The sequence below is a fragment of the Nicotiana tabacum genome, chromosome 12 (assembly GCF_000715075.1).
Source record: "Nicotiana tabacum cultivar K326 chromosome 12, ASM71507v2, whole genome shotgun sequence".
NCBI classification, from domain to species: domain Eukaryota; kingdom Viridiplantae; phylum Streptophyta; class Magnoliopsida; order Solanales; family Solanaceae; genus Nicotiana; species Nicotiana tabacum.
Window position 1 is genome coordinate 25,661,202 of NC_134091.1, and position 10,394 is coordinate 25,671,595.

At 36.5% G+C, this 10,394-nt stretch overlaps 1 protein-coding gene and 1 long non-coding RNA gene across 8 annotated transcripts; one reads left to right on the forward strand and one right to left on the reverse strand.

The window, feature by feature from the left end:
- The first annotated feature begins 508 nt into the window (after window positions 1-508).
- LOC142166817 (uncharacterized) lies at window positions 509-5,452 on the forward strand. 6 transcript variants are annotated; one of them, XR_012697227.1, is made up of 5 exons: window positions 509-881; window positions 1,056-1,139; window positions 1,229-1,376; window positions 1,591-1,700; window positions 4,690-5,452. It is a non-coding gene; the product is annotated as an uncharacterized LOC142166817 (long non-coding RNA). The 6 variants fall into 6 exon arrangements; XR_012697229.1 differs by having other exon boundaries at window positions 1,056-1,120; window positions 4,681-4,817; XR_012697224.1 differs by having other exon boundaries at window positions 513-881; window positions 1,056-1,120.
- LOC107831221 (G-type lectin S-receptor-like serine/threonine-protein kinase At4g27290) lies at window positions 2,193-5,373 on the reverse strand. 2 transcript variants are annotated; one of them, XM_016658969.2, is made up of 6 exons: window positions 4,089-5,373; window positions 3,718-3,956; window positions 3,265-3,475; window positions 2,895-3,132; window positions 2,661-2,811; window positions 2,193-2,561 (listed from the first exon to the last, which is right to left on the reverse strand). In XM_016658969.2, exons 1-6 carry the CDS (start codon window positions 5,371-5,373, stop codon window positions 2,259-2,261), a joined length of 2,427 nt encoding a protein of 808 aa, XP_016514455.2. In that variant the 3' UTR covers window positions 2,193-2,258. The 2 variants fall into 2 exon arrangements, with proteins under 2 accessions (XP_016514455.2, XP_075082350.1); XM_075226249.1 differs by having other exon boundaries at window positions 2,895-3,475.
- Window positions 5,453-10,394: the final 4,942 nt, after the last annotated feature.

Here is a 10,394-nt window from a genome sequence, read left to right on the forward strand (position 1 = left end):
GGTCAAAGCTAAAGACAAATAGAAATTCGGGCTACTGATAATCAGGAGACGAAAAAGAAATAATAGATTTTTTTAGAATGACAAATAAGCAGTAAATAGACCCTTGTTCTGGCCTTTCTCCGGACCCTGCACATTGTGGGAGCTTAGTGTATCGGGCTGTACGGTGTACTTTGTTGCAGTGTTGAAATTTGCTAGCACGTGTTTGAATATTTACAGCTTCTGAACAAAAAGAGGATGGAAATTTCATTTTTTTTAAAAGCAGCATCTGGACAACGGCACTAAACTATCGCTGATTGTGCTGTTTCTAACATTTGATTAGTAAAACAAGATGGAAATTTCGGAATTGTGATTTTAATATGATATGATTGTCTTCCTAATTTATCAATATCAGGAGGTTATGGTCAATTGGTCATTCCCCAAAGATCTGACTTTTGTGGAGGATACAAAACTCCGTTGCAAGTCAATAGTATTACTTGATAACTATTATCTTTTCGTTGGATAAGAAGGGCTCGCTTCTGCAAAACTTACAAAATTCGACAACCTATTCAATTGCGAGTCCAACCATACTACTCAAATTCGATTCCAAATCGGTCTCCTATTTACCTAGTAAAGTTTACTCGATAAATAATTCTTTCACCAATTAAACAAAATATTATTCCATTTACCCATAAACCTTGCCATATAATAAAATTTTCACCCAATAAAAGGGACACTAATTTGAGGAACAAACGTGTGAAAAAAGTTGTTGTAATTAGAAGTCCTTTACGCAATGAATAAATAATTGTTCTTAATGTGATGGCAAGTGGGTAAGCAGGTAGAATATGGGAAGTGGAAATTCCTGATCAAACGAGACTTCAAAGGTCAGCAGATGAGAAAAGTTGGTAATATTCTAACTTGTTTGTGTGGAAGAAATACTTGACACAAAATTTCTGGGAATTCCGACCGACTGAAAGTTTTCTTTCAACAGATCTTGTGTTTGTTATTTCTCCCGTAATTAGCACGTCAGCAATATTCTATTAATTTTAACAGAGTTTTGTTTTTTGCATTTTCTTTAGTTCTAGGATTTTGGACTAAAAGTGCTACTGTTTACAAACATGAAGGACTTTATTTGCGTCTAGAGGTATCTAACAAGGGTCAAAGTAATCTTCACACATACATAATGGACCATTTTGATTTGTTTTCTCGGCTTGGGGCCTTAATTTATGCTCATGATAGCTATTTATTGCAGAAGTGTTTTCTGAGAATAAGTTTGACCTAAGAAGAAATGTGACCGAGGAATTTGAGGCGTTGACCAACAATGCTGGAAGAAGATTCTGAAAGGGAATGGGGGAGCTTACATTCAAAGAGTTGATGATGCTGATCTTATTTCCCACTCGGTAAATTAATCAATTAAAACTATAATCATTGATGTACTATAAAATTTCTTCCCCAATCGAGAAGTGGAAAAAGAGACAGAAAAATAGAGGATCGTTCACCTGGAATTTTTTTTTCTTTTTCTGTTTTAGGGGCGAGCACTATAAAACTGATGCTTTAGTAGTTAAATAAGGAAATTTGATAATGTTGATAAGTTTGAGTTTGGTTGTTTTGCAGTTCTGGTACTACTCACCTCACGGGAATTCAAAGTTTGTTACTTCCAATGATGAATTGATGGAGTACTCCGCCATGTAGATATTCAAGACCTCTTTTGCTTTTATGAACAGGTAATGCTGTTTTCGTTTTACTTATTAATATTCCACAATTTTTATTCTTGAATATGAGTATTATCATGGCTGAGGTTGAGTTGGAGATTTGTGTATGATAAAGGCTTTTATGTTTGGAACTTCTAATAGTTAAACAATTTTACATAGTTCAGGGACAAATTTGGAATTTTTCCTTATTAAGATTTATATTTCTTTTAAAAAAAGGCAGTCTGGTGCATGAAACATCCCGTGTTTGGTCCGAGGAGGGCCGCACCCCTTCAAGTAAAAATTAAAATTCAATTGTATGACTCAAAAATGCAAAAACCAATCAAGGCAAAGGGGTGCTTACAATCGGGTAACAACTTTGTACCATTTTCAAAGTATATTTAAACTAAGAAATGGAGTTATAATAAAGTGCAAAATTTCAAATAATAATATAGATTGGTTATTTCTAATTACACGATATAATTTGTTATAACTAGTAGATATTGCTGTATATTTCAAGAACCAAAGTTTCAAGTTTTTTCCAAAAATATTATTCATGTGTACACAAGTCAGAATAGTTAACTCATTCGCACTCTATCGAGGATATAACAATGTGATTGTGACTTCATTTTTTGAACTGGCTGTCTGTGATCCTGATTTTGCTTCATCAAATATGTTTCTTTCTGTGAAATACCCTGGTTCTTTAGCTTCTGGCAGAGGACTCTCATTACCCAACATCAGAACCACAGAAGACATGTTTGGCCTATCTTCTGGACTTTGTTGCACACATAAAAGACCCACTTGGATTGACCTTAAAACTTGAGATATATGGCAAGAATCAGCTAGCTCCTCATCAATTAGTTCCAAGGACCTATCTTCTTTGTAAAGCTTCCATGCCTGTTTGAGTTTTGATCAGGGATCTAATAAATTCCATGCGTTGTACAGAAAGAAAATGAGTTATGTATGTGTAATGCAGACTATATATAGAGTGCTTACATGACCGAGAAGGTTAAGGTTGTGATCTTGATGGACAAATCCTCTATTTTTCTTGCAACTCACAATTTCTAACACCAAGACGCCAAAGCTAAACACATCAGATTTTACCGAGAAGATCCCATCTACTGCATATTCAGGGGACATGTAGCCACTGTGCCAAAAAAAAAAAAAAACACAATGTATACTAAAGAAGTGTGATGTCATATGAGAGTACTTTGTCTTAGAGATTCTTACTGTGTCCCAACCACATGGCTTGTGTTTGCTCCCATCTCATTCCCTGCAACACTTCTAGCCAAGCCAAAGTCTGATATCTTTGGATTCATTTCTATATCTAGCAAAACATTGCTTGCTTTAAGGTCTCTATGGATAATTCGTAGTCGAGAATCTTGGTGGAGATACAATAAGCCACGAGCAATTCCATTTATGATGTCGAAACGCTTTGGCCAGTCAAGTAATTTGCTCTTTGTTTGATCTACAAAATAAGCTTTATGATTAGCTATTTCTGTTAACATGCTTTTGCCTTGGTCATAAATGTACATGTTATGACTAATAGGACAAAGCATTATTACTAATTTTAGCTTGTGTAATAGGCAAGAAATCAAACCAAATATGTATGAATCCAGGCTTTTGTTAGGCATGTATTCATAGATCAACATCTTTTCTTCCCCTTGTATGCAACAACCCAGAAGTCTCACAAGATTCCGATGCTGAAGCTTGGCAATATAGATAACTTCATTCTTGAATTCGTCAAGTCCTTGCATGGAAGTCCTTGAAAGCCTCTTCACGGCTATTTCTTGTCCGTCTTCCAGCACCCCCTAGATGACATAATCCAATCTATACACATAATTACTCAGTATATAATATATATGACATAATCCAAAATTAAAACAAATACCCCATCAACCTATACTTGGCCGTAGGTGTAGTCAAAGCACCCAAGTTAGCCTGACCAAATCCAATGCAGCTCCCACCCCTGCACCAAAATTGTGCCGGATCTACACTGGTGCGGCAAGGATTTTATAGGAGCTAAGCAACATAACAGATTTGCAGTGTATACCTTGTAAACTGGTCCAAATCCTCCCTCTCCAATCTTGTCGTTGACTGAAAAATTATTTGTGGCTCTTGTTATTGTCGACAATTGGAACAGTGGCAGCTCAAAATCTTCTTTGAGATTCAGTTTCTTCTTCTTTTTCCGTTTGTATAACAAAATCAGGCATAGTAAAATCATTGCCATCAACAATGAGAAACTCACTGCGAGTATCTCTGCTTTCTTTCTATTTGAACCTGCGACAGAAACTACAACCAATTTTTGCTATCAGCCACTGCAAATCGAGATGGGCCACTATTGTTGCATAATATGGTCTCCATGTGTTGAAAACCTAAGTTTAAAAACACATAATTGAAAATTCTTTAAACATAAGTTCTTACCTTGCTCTGAAGAATCCATCCTGATATAAATGTCTTGCCCTCTTCCAGACAGCTTTCTGATGTCAGTCAACTCCCCAAACCAAAACAAGCAACCTTTGTCTCCGTTGCTTATATCTAAACTCGAATAAGCTGTGCAAGAGCAGTTCTTCAAGCATACTTGCCTACAACCTTCGAGTGTCATGGTCTTATCGTACTGAGAGTACTTAGTATCAGGCAACTTGATTCCAGAATATCTTAGAAATACATGTTCCTTGTTGCAATTAAGAGGTGTCCTCCGAACACACCCTTCTGACCAATCTCCATTTTCCCATTGTTGTGGATATTTAGCTACAAACTTTTCCAAACATCCACAAACAGGGGAATTATCTATGTCACAGCTCCCATAGGCACCACATAAGCTATATGTATCACAAGTATCCGAAGGTAACTTGAGGTAAATATGCCAACTCTTGGTACGATCCACCCATGTTAAGCTTTGTATATCACCATTGCTAGTTAGGACTATTCTTGTTAACCAGTTGTTAGTGAGAAAATAACTATAGTAAATCTCCTCCTCATTAAAAACAACTTTAATTGTACTAGAGTTGCTTAGTTTTTGTAGGTATAATGGTGCCCAACTCCAATATAAACCATTCCATGGGCCTGAGCGAGCTGATACTTTCGTGCCGCGTTTGAGGAGGACCTGTGGATATCCAGTAGGATCAACGTGAAGAGTGAATTCCCCTGGAGTTGGATCATTATCGTTCTGCCATGCTGAAAGGTAAGCCTCTTGCCCAGTTCGAAAACTCTTTCCAAGCTTCATATCAGGCAAGTGTGTATCAGTTGGAAAACTAAAGCTCTGCCAAAGGAAGTTATGTCGGTTCCCATCATTTGCATCTTTTACTACAAGATTACCAGAACCTAAAAGCTGTGCTACTGGATTTTGGACTGATCGTGAGGTGTTAGTGGACCATATAATTTCATTCTTGTCATTGAGAAGAGCAAGTATTCCCGGCTTGGTGACCTTCAAAACAACTGAGGATGTATTTGTTAGTGGTTTTTCTCTATTGGCAACCCATACAACTGTCTGCATATGAGGAAGAATTTGCTTGTACCATATCCCGATGTATCGCTTTGAGGAACCACTGGGGCTGAAAAATCCCATTTCAAAGGTTCCACCAGATGAAACAACAGTTTCACCATCTACAATGGAGTGATTTGTAGTGATTATATCTGTTGTAGTAGAAATCTTGTGTATAGTAGAGCAGAAAAACAATAGAAACAGTAGGAGGAAACTAGCTTCCATTGTTGATGTCTTGATGCCTAAGCCTTTGGTCGCCTATATACTGCTTATGATGATTTAGACTTGAGAACCAAATTCCACGTAATCAGCTATTGTGCAATCTTGCAATTGGCTTCCTCATTTCGATATTTCTGAAAATTGTGTTACTTTAGTGTTGTTTCGACTACGTTATCGCCTATGCAGATTTGAAGTTTATGATATTCTTATAGTCTACTCTTCGGGAAGGTTACTTCCAACATTTGATTAGTAAAAGAAATGGGACCATTTAGTGGGGGAAAAGATGGAAATTTCGCAATTGTGATCTTATATTATGTGGTATTTTCTTCCTAAATTGTATTACAAGTCTATATATTGGTCAATCCACCAACCCTGACTTTTGAGGAGGATTCAAGTGATAGGTCATTTAAATTCAAGTGTGTTTGTATGTGTGTGTGGGTGACACTTAAGTTGTCAATTACCGAAATTTTCCATGATGCAACTAGCCATTGACCGACTAAAATTATCTAATTGCGGTCCACACCTGCTTTGTTCAGTAGTCACTGGGCAAGCAGAAAAGGGAATACTGTGACTCTCAGATAGCCACTAATTAATGTTGGACTAGTGACTGGAAATTATGGAGTTGGAGATAGCTTTCAACTGTGTGTTTCGATTAACTTCACTAGCTGGGTCGTAGCCCAAGCACAAGTTTAGATTGGTAAAGTGTAATTTTGATACCCCAATAAATATTGGACTTCTTTCACTTTTAGCCCGTACCAGAAATTATTTACATTCGGTAGCCGAAAAAGTGTATAAAATTCATGAGCGTAGCATGGCGTCCGATCTCGGCCCGATCAGCTAGGCCGCCATACCAAGGCATTTCCATTTTCCATCCATCATCTCATTTCAATCTTTGTTTCCCATAAATAATTTTATAGGTACTTGGGGCCACAACTATCACAACATATATTTGGCACTAGGCCACATCATATACCATTCCCAATTCCAATGTTATGAGTATGCTTTGCAATAATAACCAAAATACGTAGTTCATTTATACTTGCAAATCAAAATCGCTATTTTTACGTAGTACCATCATTTTTCTGTTGGTTAAAGTTAATTGCCCTTGGCAATTTCTGGAACAGACAATCACCTTTACTGTCACTTGAAGTTAGCCCAATATTGCTCGATTAGGGCATTGGCTTGATCGGGATCTTTACATGAATAGCCGATCGAATTCACTGTTTATTTTTTCTAGTTGGTACATAAATTATACACATATTATACATAGATTATACGTATATTATACGTCGCCTATTTTTAATTTAAGAGGTTGAGTAAGCGGCTATGTAAGTTATTTCTTCTTTCTTTTTCAACAGATGTTAACATATAAGTCTCCTCAAAGGGTGGTTCCGCAAACGAGATGAGCTTGAAAGGAAACTTTTGAGAATTACCAATTAGACGTTTCAATCTAAACCCGGCCCATAATGAGATGAGTTCAAAGTTTCCATCATTTTGGGCTCAAAGCTTCGATTTGCCTTCGTGCACCACTTTCTTCCTTTGGTCATTGATCTAGCTAAATAATGTACATCTCTTCGGACAGTTTTATTGTGTAAAGTAATATCGACACCCAAAATGACAAAAAAAAATAACAATTCACAATCATCTCCAGTACAGTATAGGGGTGTTTGAATAGATGAATCATTTCAAACACAACTACTAAATGAAGTACGTAACTTACCTTCTTTTTGGGGGACAGAACTACAAAACCACAACTATTTAGTTTAATTTCTTATAGGTACAATAACCCATGCTTTTAATTTCAAAAAATATTAAATAAAAGAACAGACTTCTTTTCAGGTAATTGGATAGGACAAATCTCAAGGAATTTCTTATCTTAGTGAGTGTCACCATCTTTTGTTTAAACAATTAATTCACTTCAATATTTTAGATATTATATGTTACTGTGAGCTTAATATTTTATTAAAAAGTTGTGAGGATACTCGTCGTTTGGCTGTTGTCATGGCAAAGAAAAGGCCTTAATCACGGATTATTTTTGGTGATTATTATCGTTATTAACTGTAGACAGGTTGTGCTTTCAGTATGAATTCCTTTTTCTTTTCTTTTTTCTTTTTTTTTGGGGGGGGGGGGGGGGAGGGGGCTGTGTGGAGGATTTTGGTTTTTTGTTTGGGGCTTTTTCTGTGTTGATCTATCTTGCTAAGGATATTCTTCTGACTTTACAGAAACTTAGGCGCTTAAGCTTTTTTATCCTCTTTTTTTTTTTTTCTCGGTCATAAAGCGAACGCTACCTTGTGCAGTTGTGCCTTTTAAAATGTGGAATTTTATCTCTACTTATTTGGCTTTCTTGGCTCCCCGATTAGCTTTATTTTCACCTACAATTTAAAACAAAGAGCTCTCTCTCTTTTTAAGATTCTTTGGGAGGTGTTCTGCTCAGATAATTTTTGTTTAATAAATTTTTTTAGCTTTGCCTTAGCTAAGATGATGATGTATTAGAAGAAAGCGGATACTATTTGATTTCTTCTGATTTTCTATTTTCCTCTTCTTTTCGAGTGGATGACAAAGGATAGCTGATTATATACACAAAATTAATTTGGAAAATAACATAGTAATAACTATTTTAATGATTTGTTAAATTTTGACAATAAACTCAAGCCCAACAGCATGCCAAATTTCAAATCAGTGAATGGACTATATTTTTCTCGGAAATCCCAACGAAAAATACAAACTATTTCTTCATTTCTATTGAATCGATCATAACAATTACCTACATTCCAAGAAATTGTGCACCACAAATAAGAGCTAATAAGGAGATCCGCAATTCCCTAGAAAGACATCACGATTCCTTGTAGAAAAAAATGATTGCTAAACTTACAATTGATGAAGTTTTTAGCTCACAAACACGAACACATATATGTAGCTAGAAGGAAATTTAAATTTAAATTAGTTGGCATTAGGTCATGAAAATGATTTTGTTTCTTAAAGAATTTCGTGGGAACTATAATTAAGTTACAGGTGTATATGGTCCAAAAATTTCACAAGAAAGAGTAAGATGAATTATTCACAAAAAATTTACCTAGCATGTTTAGAATATATGTAATTTAATTTTCATATCAATGCAGAAGTAGAATAATTTTTAACGCATAATCAAACACAGGGATATAGTTTTGAACGGTAGTTTTCGCTAACTCAAATAGCTAACTTATAAGTAACTTTTTAACATAAACAAGTTTTCTTTCTAGACCTCCAGCTTAATTAGGAACAAGATTAATAGCCTCTATTACAGAATTTTAATTCATAGGCTAATAGAACATTTTACTTGGAGTTGAAAAGGGATTTTGAGTACGCTTTCCGTTGGAAAACAAATATAAACAGCGGAAGCAAATAGCCAGGATCACTTGCATGTAATATAGACAACACATAATCACAAATTTTAATCAAACATAAAATCGATACTTATCTCTTGAAGCGTGACCGCGATCGCGAAAAGACCTTCAAGCATGAGAGAAACCATCCACGAGATCATCCTTCAGTTCCACGGTCTTCTGCTGTGTGACCCGAATAATGCTCGAAATTAGCAAAACTCGTGTGGGCGAGCTTCTCCTAGGAAAATCGTGTACTAAAAACCATGGTCTCTTATGGAATAAGACCCCTTTATATAGCCATAGGTTTTAGGGTTTAAAACCTTTTCCTAAACATGTTGGGTCGTTACTATCACGACCCAAACTAACCCTATCGTGATAGCGCCTATCGTGAAACTAGGCAAGCCGACTCATTTCCAAAACAAACCGATATTTTCATTTCAAAGATAATTTCAAGGCTATTTAACATAAAAATCTTCGTAAACGAGTTCAAATCAAAGCAAAAATACGGAAAAAACAAAGTCCGACATCGGGGTGTCACTAAGTCATAAGCAACTACTACAAACTGTCTGATAACATCAAGACTAGCATAGTCCGGGGAAAAAAAAACCAATACAACTAAGGGGAAGATAAGGAAAGAGAAAAACAGGGTTGCGATCGCCAGGCAACTACCTTGCTATCTCCGATGATCTGCTACTGAATATATCAACAACCGCTACCATGGCCAGAAATGCCTGGATCTGCACACAAGGTGCAGGGAGTAACGTGAGTATACCAACTCAGTAAGTAACAGCAGTAAATAAAGACTGAGAAGTAGTGACGAGCAATAATGCAAGTAAAGTTCATATCACAAAAATTCAGTAAAATACAGCATGCTTTTAAAATCAGAGTTTGAATTAAATCAGCCCATTTAAATTCAGTCCCAGTAAAATCATTTAAAGACATCTTTCAACAGTTTTCCAACAAAGGCTTAATGCAAAGGTGAGCAAAAATAATGAAATCATAATCAGCCCCTCGGGCAACATTACTCATAAACAGCCCCTCGGGCAAACCTCACATCACTCGTATACAGCCCCTCGGGAAAACCTCACCATCACTCATGCCTCCCAGTCACTCAGCACTCGGCACTCGCACTCAGTAGGTACCTGCGCTCACTGGGGGTGTGTACAGACTTCGGAGGGGCTCCTTCAGCCCAAACGCTATATCAAGCCAATCATGGCATAAATCAATGAGGCCCTCGGCCTATATCAAACATGCTGCGGCGTGTAACCCGATCCCATAAATATCCTCACAAATCAGGCCCTCGGCCTCACTCAGTCATAAACCTCTCCAGCCTCTCGGGCTCTTAGAAAAATAAAGTATTCAGCCCAAACAACATTTATATGATGCATCAAAATAGAGTAATAGAGACTGAGTTATGCTGTAAATATGTATACCCATAATTGAGTATAGATTTTCAATCAAAAAGAATGAGAGGATAGCAAGAAAAGACCTCTAAGGGTCCAAGCAATATTGACATAAGGCCTAAACATGACATCCAACCTGATTTACAGAAATTCTTTCTAAAACACATAAGAATCATATAGTTTCAACAAAATATTCAACTTTACAATTGATACGGGACGGACCAAGTCACAATTCCCAATAGTGTACGCCCTTACGCCCGTC

What these genes read in the sequence shown, in the direction of transcription:
- LOC107831221 (XM_075226249.1), bottom strand. Translation starts at nt 5,373, where the DNA reads ATGGAAGCTAGTTTCCTCCTACTGTTTCTATTGTTTTTCTGCTCTACT. An exon ending in GATTTGGACCAGTTTACAAG is followed by an intron (nt 3,476 to 3,717) that starts GTATACACTGCA and finishes TATGTCATCTAG; the next exon opens with GGGGTGCTGGAAGACGGACA. An exon ending in ACCTTAACCTTCTCGGTCAT is followed by an intron (nt 2,562 to 2,660) that starts GTAAGCACTCTA and finishes AAACTCAAACAG; the next exon opens with GCATGGAAGCTTTACAAAGA.